The 17,147-nt window shown below is 43.8% G+C and overlaps 1 protein-coding gene and 1 long non-coding RNA gene across 13 annotated transcripts in view; one reads left to right on the forward strand and one right to left on the reverse strand.

Moving 5' to 3' along the window:
- The window catches only part of LOC134733332 (uncharacterized), a 112,832-nt gene extending 104,787 nt beyond the window's left edge, over window positions 1-8,045 (reverse strand). The window contains exon 1 of the long non-coding RNA XR_010116812.1: window positions 7,797-8,045. This is a non-coding gene — a long non-coding RNA (uncharacterized lncRNA). The remainder of the gene's footprint in view (window positions 1-7,796) is intronic.
- The window catches only part of MTCL1 (microtubule crosslinking factor 1), a 126,047-nt gene that overhangs the window by 10,254 nt on the left and 98,646 nt on the right, over window positions 1-17,147 (forward strand). For 10 of the 12 annotated variants that reach the window (XM_055238189.2, XM_055238214.2, XM_055238223.2 and 7 more), the window contains exons 2-3: window positions 1,523-1,747; window positions 3,555-3,713. In XM_055238189.2, the coding sequence (XP_055094164.2) occupies window positions 1,523-1,747; window positions 3,555-3,713 (384 nt within the window). Of the gene's footprint in view, window positions 1-777; window positions 1,062-1,152; window positions 1,423-1,522; window positions 1,748-3,554; window positions 3,714-17,147 lie in introns of those variants that run through there. The other 2 variants (XM_063622173.1, XM_055238234.2) reach the window with 2 other exon arrangements.

Below are 17,147 nucleotides of genomic sequence, written 5' to 3' on the forward strand. Positions count from 1 at the left end.
AAAATACCAGTACTATTAGATGGCACTCAGAGGTGGGAAGAAAATAGAGCCAGCAAGAGACTAGAGACTCGGGCTGATGAGGGTGGCCAGGGGAGGCTTTGCATGACCTCAGATTATATGATGTAATGAGCTCTGCAGAGATCTGGAGTGGGGAGTGTTTTCAGAAGTGGGAATAGCAGGTGAGGTCTTGAGGCCTGAAGAAGCAAAGGTGCGAGCAGTCTCAGACCCTGCGAGGCTAGTCGTGGGCAGGGAGGGTGTGTGGCCAGGAGGCTTGGAAAGAAGGAAGCCACTGGAGGGTTTGAGTAGGGAGTGAGGTGGTCTGATTTTCACATTAAAAGGATCACTCTGCTGGGTAGGGGACAGACTGTAGGAGGATTAGAGGGCCAGCTGAGCAGTGGGCACCTGTGTGTCTCCACTTACATCTGTGTGTGGCTCCCCTCCCCCAGGGATGGAGGCCTGGACCAGGGTGATCCATCCGGAAGGGGCACAGCTCTGGCTGAGGGCTTGGCTGCAGAATGGGAGGAGAGGGGGAGCCAGGAATGAAATGACTCCTTGGGTTCGCCTGTATTCAGGGTGCATTCCTGTGGACAGCAAAGAGTGGAGGGGTGGGAAAACCCGAATAGGTGAATGGGAAAAAACAGACCCAGTGTGTATTTAAAATAATGGAAAATGGGCCGGGCGCTGTGGCTCATGCCTGTAATCCCAGCACTTTGGGAGGCCGAGGCGGGCGGATCACGAGGTCAGGAGATCGAGACTATCCTGGTCTAACTCAGTGAAACCCCATCTCTACTAAAAATACAAAAAAAAAATTAGCTGGGCGTGGTGGTGGGCGCCTGTGGTCCCAGCTACTTGGGAGGCTGAGGCAGGAGAATGGCATGAACCCAGGAGGCGGAGCTTGCACTGAGTGGAGATCGCGCTACTGCACTCCAGCCTGGGCAAGAAAGCAAGACTCCGTCTCCACAAAAAAAGAAAAATAATGGAAAATGTCTTATTTGTGGATAGCGTCGCTTAGTCAATGCTGACATGTGTCTTGTGGAACAGAATTTTTGGGACATTTGCAGGTATGTTATAGTTCCAGGGCAATTAGCACTTGTTATCCTACTGAAGTTTATGTTCTTTGAAGGCAGGGTCCGTATGATTCATCTTAGTACCTAGATTATGCCTTAGAGATAAAGGCTTAGGTCAATGTTTGGTTTGAATCCAAAGGTTCAATTATCTGCAGAGTTGATTTTATCTGATTGTGTAGGGAGATGTTGGGAGTGGGATAAGTTCTGAGAGGCCACAATGAATAATCCAGTTTTTTAGCTTCTGGTTACATAAGATTTGAACAGATACTTGATTATATTATCTCATATGCAAATTTCCAGAGGTTCTGGTGCCTGTCATCCAGGCGTGGCCATGAGCTGATGCGTAAGCGTGCAGGTATTCAATATTTAGTATTGAGGAGCGGGTATGAAGGAGAGACACGCCATCCTTTTTTGATGTACTTGGCTCATAAATCTTCTCTGTCTGGTTTGCATAGGATGAGTTAGATGAACTCCGTGCTGAGATGGAAGAGATGAGAGACAGTTATTTAGAGGAAGATGTTTACCAGCTGCAGGAACTTCGGCGAGAACTGGACCGCGCTAATAAAAACTGCCGAATCCTGCAGTACCGTCTTCGGAAAGCCGAGCAGAAAAGCCTGAAAGTGGCTGAGACGGGTCAGGTCGATGGCGAGCTTATTCGAAGCCTGGAGCAGGACTTGAAGGTGAGTGAGAGGGGTGGTGCATGCACCCCCCAAAGCTGCTGTGGACCGGCTGGCCACGTGCACATCGCCCTGGTGTTTTTTCCCTGCTTGTGTCTGTCTCTACAGATTGCAGCATAAACAGTCCTGGTTTGCTTTATGGCTTATAGAGTGTGTGTAGTTGTATGACTTTGACAGCCCAAGGTTTACATTTGTCATAATATGAACTTTAAAAAAATGATGATAATCTGTGATAACAAAGAATTAATACCTGCCAATGGGTCTGACAATTGGATAGAAATTCTGCAGAAACTCTGAAAGATCTGAAATATTTTTTAAAAACATCTATTGATTATCAGTGTAGTCAAAGGCCACTCTTAAAAATTGACCATGTCACTTAACATTTTTTTATCGTTATTTAGGTTTCTAGGATGTAGAAATCCTGACATTTCCATAACCCAAGCGAGACTTGTGTAGTGAGGATCTAACGCCAGGAGAAGTAATCACAAATTGTCTAAGGTGTCTTTGAGAACCACTGGGAGAAGTGGGAATAATGGGAAGAAATCCCAGACTTTAAGCCATTTTCTCTCCGTGGGCAGCGAGGCCCTCATGACCTGATTATCAAATCATTTATCTAGAGATGAATTATGCATACTATTCTCTTTATTGCCGGAGTTCTTGTGAAATCTCATCTAGCCTTTCAGTGTGATAACAGGAAAAGAACCTTTGCAATTCTACCAAAGTTATAAACCACTAACAAAATGTCATTCAGTGTGATAAAGGGTGATTTATATTTCTCTTATGAGGCCTCTTTCCTCATTTGCTTTTAGAAAGTAAACGTGTTTAACTGCTTTGCTCATTCAAGTGGTTTACCACACCAGAGCCACAGTACAACATTTAAAACTTGACTACATTGAACATCTTATGCATACAGAATTTTTTTTATTATTATTTTAGAGATAGGATCTTGCTCTGTCACCCATGCTGGAGTGCGGAGGCACCATCATAGCTCACTGTTACCTCGAACTCCTGGGCTCAAGCGACCCTCCCATCTTCACCTCTCAAGTAGCTGGGACTACAGGCATGCGCCACCATGCCTGGATTATTTTTTATTTTTATAATTTTTTTAGAGACAGGGTCTCACTGTGTTTCCCAGGCTGGTCTCAAACTCCTGACCTCAAGTGATTCTCCTTTATTTGCCTCCCAAAGTGCTGGGATTATAGGCAACTTACTTGTTTTGTTAGCAGGTAGGTTCAGTATTACTTTAGTGAATAGAAATGTTCATTTGTTTATGTCCTGAATGACATTTTGTTAGTGGTTTATAACTTCGGTAGAATTGCAAAGGTTCTTTTCCTGTTATCACACTGAAAGGCTAGATGAGATTTCACAAGTACTCCGGCAATAAACAAAATTATTTGATTTTCTCACTTAAAGCCCATGAGCCTGGGCAGAATTGGCATGGTTGGTGATCATCTGTGAGGGAGGAGGGTTATCCAAAGTGGGCTTTAAAAACAATTTATTTATTTTAAAGCCATTTAAATTTAGCAGTTGCAGGGGTTGTATACCAACTTGAGTGACACTGATGTTAGCACCTTCTAATAATATACCACCATCAGACCAGCCAGAGTGGCCTTTTAGTCCAGATGTTGATTTCATTTTTAAATGAATCTCCTACTCCTTTTAAAAGTAAGTCAGTTATATATTGCCAGGGTCTTTGCTATGTGGTGTAATATCGTATTACTTAATGATTTTGCCTCTGATGTTGTCTGATAGTACCCTTAGCACACAAAAAGCCTCATATCCTGATAATGATCTCTGTGGGTCGATGCAGGTAGCCAAAGATGTATCTGTCAGATTGCACCACGAACTTAAGACGGTGGAGGAAAAGCGCTCTAAAGCTGAGGATGAAAACGAAACTCTCCGACAGCAGATGATTGAAGTGGAAATATCCAAACAGGCCCTCCAGAATGAGCTGGAGAGACTGAAAGAGGTAATCTAGAACTGTGGGAGTCCTGCCCCCTTGGATTTTATAAGGAGGAGCTTGGAACTCCAAGTGCCCCCTTCTCATTGTGGTCGAAAGCTGAGGTTGGCAAACTGTGGCCTGTTTGTTTGGCTCAGAAGTTAGATTGTTTTTACATTTTTTTCCTAGCGTGGTAAACAAACAAGCAAACAAGCAAAACTCACAGGAAAGAAAGCCCCCAAAAGCAAAGAAGACTATGGATTCAATACTGTGTGATGCTTGCAAAGCCTGAAATATTTTCTATCTGGCCCTTTACAGAAAACGCTTATTGGGCCCTGGTCTAAAGCTAGTTTTTGTAATTACCACTCAGATGAGCTGACCATTAATTCCTTTGATGTGTCCAAGTGGAGCCTATTATTGCTAGAATATAGAATTAAGAAGTAGCTTTTTTCTCCAGAGTCTTCTCCAGTGAGCTGGAAAGTATGTTACGGTTGTCTGTTAAAGCTATGTAAACAGACAATGTATATAACACTACCTATGCAGCTAAAATGAGTTAAATATAGACATTTTTAAATTTTAGGGAGTGATTTTTCTAGCAAAGTAGTCTGGAAAATGAATATATATTTTTTTCATTTGCATACAGCAATGCAAATCCTGTTTTGTTATTGACTTCCATTATAAGATTAAAGCTGAGTGTTTTCTTGGAAAATGTCCTGCGTGTGTTGAAATTAAAAGCCTTTGGCGAAGGCTTTAAGCTCACAGTGAATTCTGGCGTGTTACCTGCACCTGCCAACAGCCTTGCTTAGCGGCTCATTTTTCCTTTGGAACAGTTTCCTGATTCATACAGTTCTTCCCTATCCACGCCCCCTCCCATCCGCCGCACCTGGTTCTGGCCCGCATGGGCTCTCGGTGGAGTTGTGCATGTGCAGTGCAGACCCTGCTCTCAAGGCGCCTCCAGTTCAATCAGGCGGACAGATAACAAAACAAACAAATCACAGCAAAGTAGCAGGCGTGGCCCTCTCTGCTTCTGCCCCCACCCCTCTGCTCACAGCTGCCTTGGCCTCCCTGCTCTTCCCACACGTGCCCTCGCCAGAATGTTCTTTCTCCAGGCACTCACCTGTGGCTCATTCCCTTATCTCTTTCGGGTCCTTGCTGAGATTCACTCAGCCCCTCCCCTCAACACTCGTGAAAGTTGTCGCCATCTCCACCCTGGCCAGCCCTGTTCACCTTCCCATCTGACATACGTGTTCTGGGACATTATTTGTCTATTGTCACCGTTCATCTGACAATGCTGTGTGTTTTCTTTCTCTGTCTTTCATCCCTCCCCTCCTTTACCGGTGCCCCTTCGGATCACAAGCTCTGTGGGGCAGGGACAGGGGCTTTGTCTGTCTGGCTCACTATGGGGCCCTCATGCCTGGAACAGTGCCTGGCACATGCTGGGTGGAGGAGTGAATGAAGGGGGCAGAGCATAGAGCTGTGTGATCAGAGCACGCCTGGGAGATGAGGTGGCCTCCCAGAGGAAGAGGTTAGCTTCTGGGAGCTTGCTTTCATCACAGGTAACCCTCACTCCTTAACTTACACTTGTGTCTGCTCCCAGGACTCGAGGAATTTGTCTTCTAATTGAGGATCTACTTCCCTCCTGTTCCTTTGTTCTGAGTTTGCTGGAATAATTTTCTTTCTCAGTTTGAGCCTGACCTCAACAGTTAGAGGGTATAGAAGATAGTTCACAGTTGACTCTGGAACAACGTGGGGATTGGGGATGCGGGGGTCACCTCCTGTGCAGTTGAAAATCTGTGCGTGTCTTGTAGTCCTAGATACTAGGGAGGCTGAGGCGGGAGGATTGCTTGTGCTCAGGACTTTGAGGCCTTGCAACACAGCAAGACCCTGTTTCTTAAAGAAAAAAAGAGAAAATAATGTATATAGCTTTTGGCTCCCCCAAAACTTAACTAATAATAGCCTACTGTAGACTGGAAGCCTTACTGATAACATAAAACAGCCAATCAACACATATTTTGCATGTTGTATGTATTATGTACTGTATTCTTATAATAAAGCTAGAGAAAAGAAAATGTTAAAATCATAAGGAAGAGAAAATATATTTACTATTCATTAAGTGGAAGTGGATCACAGTAAAGGTCTTCATGCTCACAGTCTTCACATTGAGTAGATGGAGGAGGAAGAGGAGGGTTTGGTCTTGCTGTCTCGGGTGGCATAGGTGGAAGAGGATTTGACTATAAGTGGACTTTCACAGTTCAGACGTATGTTGTTCGAGAGTCAACTGTAGAAGTATATTTTATAAAATTTTATATGTGTATACATTTGTGTATAACTATATAAACATAGATATATATTTTAAGTAGGTGAAGATTCTTTTGCATACATTTAAATGGATTCGTGTAGGATTTGGCGTCTCTTTGGAGGAGGAAACGATTATTGTTACTCTTGACATTCAAAAGCAAGGCCAGGGTGAGACAGGTATCTTCAGAGAGCCTGATGCTGGCTCAGAGTGGATGTGAGGAGAGAACGGAGAGGGATCAGCCCTCCCTTTGTGGGTTAGAATTACTGAGAGGAATTGTTCCATTGGGATGAAATAAGTATTTTACTTCAGAGTTGCAGTCAGGGTAGTGGGACCGCATATTTACACCAAACTTCTAAATGAATCATAGAACTGACAGGAGTCCCAGGAGGGTTAGATGCTGGTAGATTAAACTGGAAGCAGAGAACGATGGTATCTCGTGATACAAGGTTCAAAGGTGGTGGAGGAAATATTTATTGGAAAATGCCAGCTGCTGTCTTTGTGAATGGGTTCTTTTTGCAAAAGCCAGTACAAACAGGCTGAGCTTTGCTCTGGGGTGAGGATAATATTTTTTCTATCCTGAGCCTCACTTTTTGTTGTTCACCTCTGGAGTTTTGTAAATGGATGTGTGACCTCCTGAAAAAGGCAAGGACAGTTCATGTGTTGTGTGTCTGAGCAGCAGCAGTTGTCGCAGGTGTGTGTGTGTCCCCTCGGCCTCAGGGGTCCGTGAGACAGCATCTCCATACCTTTTCTCTGGAGCCACCACTCCCTTCCCTCTGAAGCCCTAGACTGTTTTCAGCTGCCTGATGGACATCTCCAGTATGAGGTTTTCCTAGCACTTTAGACTCTGTCTAGAACAAACTCATCGCTCCTTGCCCCACCCTGCACCTTCTCTGTCTCCTATTTGTGAAACGGTCCCTGAGTCCTTTCAGTCCCCAAGGCTGACGATGGCGTTACCCTTAACCCTCTTCTCACCTCTTCAGCCGCTTGCTTAGTGCTGTAGGTTCGGCTTTTGCAGGCTTTAGACATTTCTTTCTCACTGATAACTGATAGGACATGGATGAACCTTGAAAATCTGCCAAGTAACAGAAGCCAGACATACTGTTTGATTCCATTGATAAGAAATATCCAGAGTAGATAAATTCATATAGATGGAAAATAGATTCGTGGTTTCCTGGGGCTGGGGAGAGGGGAGAAGCGGGACCATCTGCTTAATGGGTAGGCGGTTTCCTTTTGGGGTGATGAAAATGTTTTAGAACGAGATAGAGGTGGTGGCGGCACAACACGTGAATGTACTAAATGCCACTGAGTTGTGCACTTGAAAATGGTTTGTTTTCTGTTACATGAATTTTAACCTCAGCACTTTGGGAGGCCAAGGTGGGTGGATCACCTGAGGTCAGGAGTTCGAGACCAGCCAGGCTAACATGATGAAATCCTGTTTCTATGAAAAATACAAAAAATTAGCCAGGCATGGTGGCATACATCTCTAATCCCAGCTACTCAGGAGGCTGAGGCAGGAGAATCGCTTGAACCCAGGAGGCAGAGGTTGCAGTGAGCCGAGATCGCGCCATTGCACTCCAACTTGGGCAACGAGAGCAAAACTCCATCTCAAAAAACAAAACAAAACAAAAACATTTTTCTTTCTCCACTCTGTCCATACTTTGACCAGTCCCCCACCTCAGACGAGTATTTGAGAGCTGACAGTGTGGGCTGACCATGCATGTGGAATGTGTACATGATTTCTAGTCCTTTCCTTTTGTTTTCTCTGCTCTACATGCCAAAATTCTGAACATGTCACTCTGCTTAAACAGACAGACTTGCCTTGGCTTGTCTTAACTCTTTTGCATTACACAGCGGCCTATTACCCCCTGACCTATCCCTGGCTCCCTGTTGGGTTTCCCACTCCAGGGCTGTAAATGTTGGCCTGAAGTGGAAGAGCAGTTTAGAATGATGACTAGGACTGTGTGCTCTGATTCTTTTTGAACTACTAGAGGTGTGTCTTTGAAAAGTTACTTTCTCTATTCATAAAAAAGGGCTGATCTGGTTAGAATTGTCCCTTCCCACTAGCCAGCTTGCTTGCTGGCATCCTGTGCCTATTCACTCTTGGAGTCTGTGACCCTAGGCACCCACACGCCCTCTGCTTGTACAAAGCTCAGTTTTCATCTTTTTTTTTTTTCTGATATATTTCTTCTAGTATTCAACTCTACCTATAGCAGAATCTCTGAAAAAGTAGAAAATGGTTAACCTTAGCTTAGTTTCCACTTCTTAAAGGTTGCCCTAATTCTTTCACTGAACAGTATTTCATTCTACCCCCAATTTTTAGAGTTCTATTACATGCTAGACACAAATAACAACTAGTCAGGTTAGCCAGCACTTATACGGGACCATATACATGTTCTAGATCATTCCAGTGAGCTCAGGTTATTGAAAAGAGCCCCGGGGAACCAACTAAGAGACGACTTCTTGCGGCCGCCTTTCCTCAAGCTCAGAAAATGACATAGATTCCCTGGGTTTGGTTGAGACTTCTTTTGTGCATAGTAAATCATCAGATTTTGTAATGATTCCTGTGTGCTTGAGACGAATGTGTTTTGGGGTGCAGACTTTGATTTAAATCTGTTAGATTGAAGACAGTTGTAACACATAGCAAAAAGGGCATCATCACTCAATATACAACTCTACAGAGGTTTTACAAATACACAAAGGTTTAATAAAGTAATGCTTAACTTTGTCATTTGGGGTGCATTCTGATATTTTCCATTCAGCTAAAACAATTTTTTAATGGTGGTTGTAAGATTGATTTATAGTTCATTAGTGTGTTGTTGCAATTTGGAAAAATGTATTGACTCATTTGTTCGCTGTTTTCAAATTTTCTATATCCTTTATAGCTTTTTGTCCCATTATAATTGTGTATTTTAATTTTATTCTTGAAATTTGTCAAACTTTGCCTTATGTATTTTGATGCCTTTTTTTTTTGAGATGGAGTCTCGCTCTGTCGCCCAGGCTGGAGTGCAGTGGCGTGATCGCGGCTCACTGCAAGCTCTGCCTCCTGGGTTCACGCCATTCTCCTCCCTCAGCCTCAGGAGTAGCTGGGACTACAGATGCCAGCCACCATGCCCGGCTATAATTTTTTTTGCATTTTTAATAGAGACAGGGTTTCACCATGTTAGCCAGGATGGTCTCAATCTCCTGACCTCGTGATCTGCCCTCCTCGGCCTCCCAAAGTGCTGGGATTACAGACATGAACCACTGCGCCCGGCCTTGATGCCATATTTTTAAGTGAAAACAGATTTAGGACTCTTCCTTGTGATGAGTTATTCCCTTTATCAGTTGGTAATGACCTCTTTATTCTAATGTATTGCTTTGTGCTGTAAAGTCTTTTTTATCTGCTTTCATTATCTATACCAAATTTCTTTTGGGTAGTATTGGCTTGGGATAGCTTTTTTTCTGTTTTTTTTTTTTTTATTTTATTTTTTTTCTTAAACAACAGACATTTATTTCTGACGGTTCTGGAGGCTGGGAATTCGAAAATCAAAATGCTAGTCAGTTTGGTTCCTGGTGAGAGCCTTCTTCCTTGTTTACAGATAGCTGCCTTCTTGCTGTGTTTTCACATGGCAGAGAGCATGAGAGTCAGAATAAGAGAAAAGAGAGCAAGAGAGCGCATGTGCGCGCGCACAACAAGCACATGTTCTGGTGTTTCTTCCTCTTTTCATAAAGATATTAACCCCATCACGGGGTCAAGGCTCCACCTCCATAGAACATCACGCTGAGGGTCAGGGCTTCCACATATTAATTTGGGGGAGGGCATAAGCATTCAGTCCATAATAAGGGGGAGAGTGGAGAAAGCAAGTTAGGAGGCTTCTCCAGTAAATCCTTGAGAGAGATGGTGGTGGTCTGAACCCCAGGGTTTTGGTAATTCTTTTTAAAATTCCTTTAAATTTTAGATTCGGAGGCATGTGTGCAGGTTTGCTGCATGAGTATCTTATATAACAGTGAGGTTTGGGCTTCTAGTGCACCTACCACCCAAGCGGTGAACACTGTACTCAGTAGATAATTTGTTTAAATCCTCACCACCATCCCACCCATTCTCCCCGCTTAAGGACTCCCCAGTGTCTATTATTTACATCGTTGTGTCTGTGTTTACCCATTGTTTAGCTCTCACTTGTAAGTGAGAACATGCAGCATTTGATTTTCTGTGTCTGAGTTATTTGACTTAGGATAATGGCCTCCAGCTCCATCCATGTTGCTGTGAAAGACAGGGTTTCATTCTTTTTTGTTGCTGCATAGTATTCCCTGGTGTAAACCACACTTTCTTTATCTTATCGTCTATTGATGGATACTTAGGTTGATTCCATGATTTTGCTATTGTGAATATTGCTTCAATAAACACATGAGCGTGGGAGTCTTTTTTATGTAATGATTTCTTTTGGGTAGATGCACATTAATGAGATTGCTGGGTTGAATGGTAGTTCTATTTTTACTACTTTGAGAATTCCCTATACTGTTTTCCATAGAGTTGTACTAATTTACATTCCTACTAACAGCGTATAAGAGTTCCTTTTTCTCCATATCCATGCCAACATCTGCTGTTTTTTGATGTTTTAAGAACAGCCATTCTGACTGGTGTTTGATGATATCTCATTGTGGTTTTCATTTGCATTTCTCTGATGATTAGTGATGTGGAGCATTTCTTCATGTTTCTTGGCCACTTACATGTCTTCAATTCAGAAATGTCTGTTCATGTCTGTTCATGGCCTGGGATAGCTTTTCTATGGTTTCTTTAGTTTCATTTTTCTATGTCATTATGTTTTCAATGTATTTCTTCTGAACAGAATGTAGCTACATTTTTTAAAAATGGGATCTGAGACTCTCTCTTTTTTAAACTGATAAATTTAATCCATGTATATGCATTGTGGCTACTGATGGTTTGAGTTTATTTCTGTCATTGCATTTTATGTTCTTTATTTTCCCTGCTTGCCCCTTCTTTCTCTCTCTCTCTGTCTCTCTCCGCCTTCCCTCCCTCCCTCCCTTCCTTCCTTCCCTTCCTCCCTTCCTCCCTCCCTCCGTCCCTCCTTCCCTCCCTCCCTCCTTCCCTCTCTCTCTTTCTTTCTTTCTTTGACTTTTCTTTGAGTTTTTAATTCTGTGTCTTTGTTGGGAAGTTATACATTCTCTTTCTGTTATTTTAATGATTACTCACATGTTTAACACGCATGTTTGAAGTTTAAAACCAGTCGTTAGCTGTATTCTCCTCCTGAAGAATACAGCCATCTTAGAAAGCTTCAACTCTAATCAAATCTTGTCTTTCATATGTTTTAGTATCATTTTAGTTTCATCTTTTTGAAATGACCTTTTAAAAACTTATTTAATAGCTAATGCTTGTTTAGATTAATTTACAGTTAATTTAATTGCCTATTTGTTTACTTACTGCTTCTTGAGTGTTACTCCTCTGAGTTCAGTTTCCTTCTTGCTGATCTTTTAATACATCCTTCAGCAGTTTTTTTCAGTTAGCAGTATTGCCTGAAATGCTTTCATTTCATATTGTCCTGAAATCTATTTAGTTGGGCATGGAATTCCAACACTTTGAAGATAATATTTTATTATCTTTTGGCTCATTTTGCTATAGAGAGGTCTGCTGTCAGCATAATTTTTATTTTTGAAGCTAATCTGTCTTTACTTCCTGATGACTCTTATACTTTTCTTTTTGTGTTTGGTATTCTATAGTTTCAGTCCACTTTATCTAGATTTATTCTTATTTTGCTCAGCGTTCACCGTCAGTCTGATAAAGTCTGTCATGAAATCTGGAGAATTCTCACTCCGAATAGTGTTCGATAGTGAAATTTTCTCTGAATCGTATTTCCTTTCATCACCTGTATTCTTTCTAAAACTTCTGCTAGTCCCATGTGGGGCCTTCTTATGTTGTCCATTCTTTTTTTTTTGAGACGGACTCTCGCTCTGTCGCCCAGGCTGGAGTGCAGTGGTGTGATCTCGGCTCACTGCAACCTCCACCTCCCGAGTTCAAGCGATTCTCCTGCCTCAGCCTCCCGAGTAGCTGGGATTACAGGTGTGGGCCACCATGCCCAGCTATTTTTTTTTATTTTAGCAGAAACAAGGGTTTCACCATGTTGGCCAGGCTGGTCTCAAACTCCTGACCTCAGGTGATCCACCCACCTCAGCCTCCCAAAGTGCTGGGATTATAGACATGAGCCACCACGCCCAGCTGGATTGCTTGCTTATTGTACTGTTTTTTGAGACAAGGTCTTGCTGTCGCCCAGGCTGGAGTCGAGTGGTGTGATCACAGCTCACTGCAGCCTGGACCTCCTTCGGCTCAAGCAGTCCTCTCGACTAAGCGCCTTCCACCCCCACCCCCGGCCCTGAGTAGCTAGGCTAGTGCTACCATGCCCGGCTAATTTCCATATTTTTTGGAGAGACAGGGTTTTGCCATTTTGCTCAGTCTGGTCTCAAACTCCTGGCCTCAAGGGATCCTCCTGCCTTAGCCTCCGAAAGTGCTGGGATTACAGGCGTAAGGCCTGCCTGTTATATATCTTTTTCATTGTTGAGTTTTGCGAGTTCTTTGTACATTAAATTAATTAATTAAAATTTTTTGCTGGGCGCGGTGGCTCACGCCTGTAATCCCAGCACTTTGGGAGGCCGAGGCGGGTGGATCACGAGGTCAGGAGATCGAGACCACGGTGAAACCCCGTCTCTACTAAAAATACAAAAAATTAGCTGGGCGCGGTGGTGGGCGCCTGTAGTCGCAGCTACTCCAGAGGCTGAGGCAGGAGAATGGCGTGAACCCGGGAGGCAGAGCTTGCAGTGAGCCAAGATCACGCCACTGCACTCCAGCCTGGGTGACAGAGCGAGACTCTGTCTCAAAAAAAAAAAAAAAAAAATTTTTTTTAGAGACAGGGTCTCGCTCTGTCACCCAGATTGGAGTACAGTGGTATAATCTTGGTGTACTGCCACCTTGAACTCCGGGGCTCAAGGGATCCTCTGCCTCAGCCTTCTGAGTAACTAGGACTAGAGTTACACGCCACCGCACCCAGCTGACTGTAGAAAATCTTTTGTAGAGATGGGGTCTCGCAATGTTGCTCAGGCTGTCTCAAACTCCTGGACTCAAGTGATCCTCTCACTTTTGCTTCCCACAGTGTTGGGATTATAGGTGTGAGCCACTGAGCTTGGCGTGTCTTAGATACAAGTCCTCTGTCGGATATATGGTTTGCAAATATTTTCTCTTACTCCATAGCTTGTCTTCTCATCCTCTTACAGGGTTTTCTCAGGGCAAAAGTTTTTAGTTTATGAAGCCCAATTTATGAATGATTCCTTTTGTGGTATCAATTTTAAGAGCTCTGTGCCTAATCCTACATCCTTAATATTTTCTCCTATGTATTTTTTGGAAAGTTTTATTGTTCTACATTGCACATGTATGTCTGTGATCCATTTTGAATTAATTTTTGTATATGGTATGAAACTTAGGTCAAGCTTCATTTTTTTGGCCTGTGAACATCCAGTTACTCTGGCATTATTTGTTGAAAAGACCACCTTTCCTCCATTGAATTACTTTTGCATTGTTGTCAAAAATCAGTTGGGCACATGTGTTTGGGTCTATTTCTGGGTTCCCTGCTCTGTTCCATTGATCTCTGCCAGAGCCACCCAGCCTTGATCACTTAGCTATATATGTCCTGAAAGTGCTTTCTTGGTACGGAGTCCGTGCCAGCCGGCAGTTCTGAGTCTCATTTGATCCCTCAATGGCATTTTGGCCCACTCACCTCTTTGCCTTTTGGTATGTCTGTGTCTCTCTACACAGCCCTGTCCTTATGAAATGCTGAATAAATATTTGTTCCATGGGTGAAGGTTTAATCTTCTTTATTTTCCCTTGAGAAAGAGCCAAAGCATCATTTAAAAATCTCTTGCTGAGGAATTTCTGATTCTTTATATCATTACCTCAGGATAGTTAATAAAAGCCAGTAATTCCACTGTAGGTCAAGTTTTTTGACAATGACTGTGAGTCATGAAATTGCCCTGTTTGGTTAGTGATAAGCGAAGCTGCTTCTGTTCATCAACTTCCTGAACGTCAGCCAGGCTCCTCGCTGGGCTTGGACAACGCCGGCTTGTCCCCTGTGCACTGTACAGCTGCCTTCTTTTTATTTCCTGTGCAGTCTCACCCACAGCCCCGCAGGCTCCGGGGGACCTTTTAGGGCAGATTATGGCATCCTTGGGATGGCTACCTCAGACGCAGGGATGCTGCGTGAACATTACTTTGCAGACTTCCCAAGAGATTGAAGATCCATCTATTTCTCTCCTTCTCTAAGATAGACTTTCTTGGAAGATGGGAATCTCTGATAATGTGCAGGGCATTTCAACATTTTACCTACACGTTAGAATGGAACCTCTGACTTGTAGTGAAACGGACACTGTGCTTGCTGCTTTTCTTAAAAATAATTGGCTGGATGTGGTGGCTCACGTCTGTTTTCCCAGCACTTTGGGGAGGCCGAGGTGGGCTGGATCACGAGGTCAGGAGATAAAACCATCCTGGCTAGCAAGATGAAACCCCGTCTCTACTAAAAATACAAAAAATTAGCCGAGTGTGGTAGCAGGCCCCTGTAGTCCCAGCTACTCGGGAGGCTGAGGCAGGAGAATGGCAAGAACCCAGGAGGCAGAGCTTGCAGTGAGCCGAGATCACGCCACTGCAGTCTAGCCTGGGCGACAGAGTGATACTCCATCTCAAAAAAAAAAAAAAAAAAGATAATTAAAATAGGCTGGGCGCGATGGCTCATGCCTGTAATCCAAACACTTTAGGAGGCCGAGGTGGGCAGATCACCTGAGGTCAGGAGTTCAAGACCAGCCTGGCCAACATGGTGAAACCCTGTCTCTACTAAAAATACAAAAATTAGCCAGGCGTGGTGGCAGGCGTCTGTAATCCCAGCTACTCAAGAGGCCGAGGCAAGAGAATCGCTTGAACCTGGGAGGCAGAGGTTGCAGTGAGCCGAGATCGCGTCATCGCACTCCAGCCTGGGGGGCAAGAGTGAGACTTCGTCTCAAGAAAAAAAAATAATTAAAATATAGACAGCACGTATTTCTGAATAATTTAGACTTTCGCTAGGCAGTAAACTGCATCAAATTTGTAGCATTGTCTGTGCTATGGGAAAAATAGAAACTACTGCTCTTCTCAAAAAAAAAAAAAAAAAAATTTTTTTTTGAGACAGAGTCCCACCCTGTCACCCAGGCTGGAGTGCAGTGGTGTGATCTTAGCTCACTGCAACCTCTGCCTCCCAGGTTCAAGCAATTCTCTTGCCTCAGTCTCTTGAGTAGCTGGGATTACAGGTGCGTACCACCACACCTGGTTAATTTTTGTATTTTCAGTAGAGACGGGGTTTCATTATGTTGCCCAGGCTGGTCTTGAACTCCTGACCTCAAGTGATCCACCTGTCTCAGCCTCCCAAAGTGCTGGGATTACAGGTGTGAGCCACTGTGTCCCGCCTCAAAATTTATATTTGATTCTCTTGGGGGCCTGTTGAATTTCTATGCTACAAGTCATGTTATTGATGTAATATAATTTAGGTAACTTTATTTTTTTAATCTTCATTTTTTTTGAGACAGGGTCTCACTCTGTTGCCCAGGGATCTTGGCTCACTGCAGCCTTGACCTCTTGGGCTCAAGGGATCTTCCCGCCTCACCCTCTCGAGTAGCTGAGACTACAGGCATGTGCCACCACGCCCGGCTAATTTTTTTGATTTCTAAAATTTATTTATTTATTTTTTTTATTTTTTAGTAGAGACTGGGTCTCACCATGTTGCCCAGGCTAGTCTCAAACTCCAGAGTTCAAGCGACCCTCCCACCTCAGCTTCCCAAAGTTTTGGGATTACAGGGGTGAGCTACCGTGTTTAGCTAATTTGGGTAACTTTTATCTTCAAGTGCAGAATCAAGAATCAGAGAAATAGAAATGCTTAGAAAATACTCCATAGGATTCCTTACTTGAAAGTAGTGCGCTTTCTTGGTGTTGCTCAGACTCAAATGAGCCATCGTACGTTGAAATGGTATGATTATGAGCCAAATAAGCAGTTGTGTTGTTTTCTTCTCCCTAGTAATAAAAAATCATTCAGCATTGAAAAGATGCCGAGTTACCCATACATAGTTACACAGCCCAACTGAATGTCTCCCTGTTGGGCAGGTGATCAGGCAGCACTTGAATTCTGACCTGAGAATAAGCCCCAGATAGAGGAGGGATCCCAGGTGCTGGCAGGGCGCCGCTCCCCATGGCTGTTCGTACAGGGTGGTTATTCTCCCCTGAAAGAATGTTGGGGGTGGGGGCAGTTAGGTGCGTGTTTGTTCCTTGCATCGTAGATATGCATTTGTGTGACCTTCAGTAGTGTTCCTGGGACAAGGGAAGCAGGAAATGGGGAGGGCATTTGTCAGGCCATTGGCATTTGAACGTAGACACTGTTCATCTTTGGGTGCAGATGTGCTCTGGTCGCCCAGGCAAAGCCGTGTTCATTTATCAGACATCTATCTGTGTACTGTTTAGTGCTCAACAGTTGCAGGTAGACCTTTGCCAGTTGTTTTCCCATCACACGTGGCTCATCTCTCCTGGCAGGAGGGAGGAAGGTGAGAGCTGAGGACGCAGTGCCTGGGAGCCAGGGCTCAGGGCAGCCCTCAGGACTGTCAGACCACGTGGGGGGCTGAGGTGAGATGAGGCCGGGAGTGTTTGATCCTCTGTGTTTATTCATGGGCATTAGTAAAGCTTTTTTTCATAAATGAGAGAAACAAAATCACTGCTGAAAAATCCTCCATATATTGTTTTTGTAAATTATAGGAAACATTAAAATTTGAAGATGATATAGTTTTTCACAAGTGCCTATCTGTATCTGTGTTGGCCTTGTTTTTTGTTTGTTTGTTTGTTTTTGAGAGGGAGTCTTTGTCACTCAGGCTGGAGTGAAGTGGCGTGATCTTGCCTCACTGCAACCTTTGCCTCCTGGGTTCAAGTGATTCTCCTGCCTCAGCCTCCCCGGTAGCTGAGATTACAGATGCCTGCCACCACACCTGGCTAATTTTTGTATTTTTAGTAGAGACGGGGTTTCACCATGTTGGCCAGGCTGGTCTTGAACTCCTGACTTCAAGTGATCCACCCACCTCGGCCTCTCAAAGTGCTGGGATTACAGGCGTGAGCCACTGTG

Source organism: Symphalangus syndactylus, chromosome 1 (genome assembly GCF_028878055.3).
Source record: "Symphalangus syndactylus isolate Jambi chromosome 1, NHGRI_mSymSyn1-v2.1_pri, whole genome shotgun sequence".
Lineage (NCBI taxonomy): Eukaryota > Metazoa > Chordata > Mammalia > Primates > Hylobatidae > Symphalangus > Symphalangus syndactylus.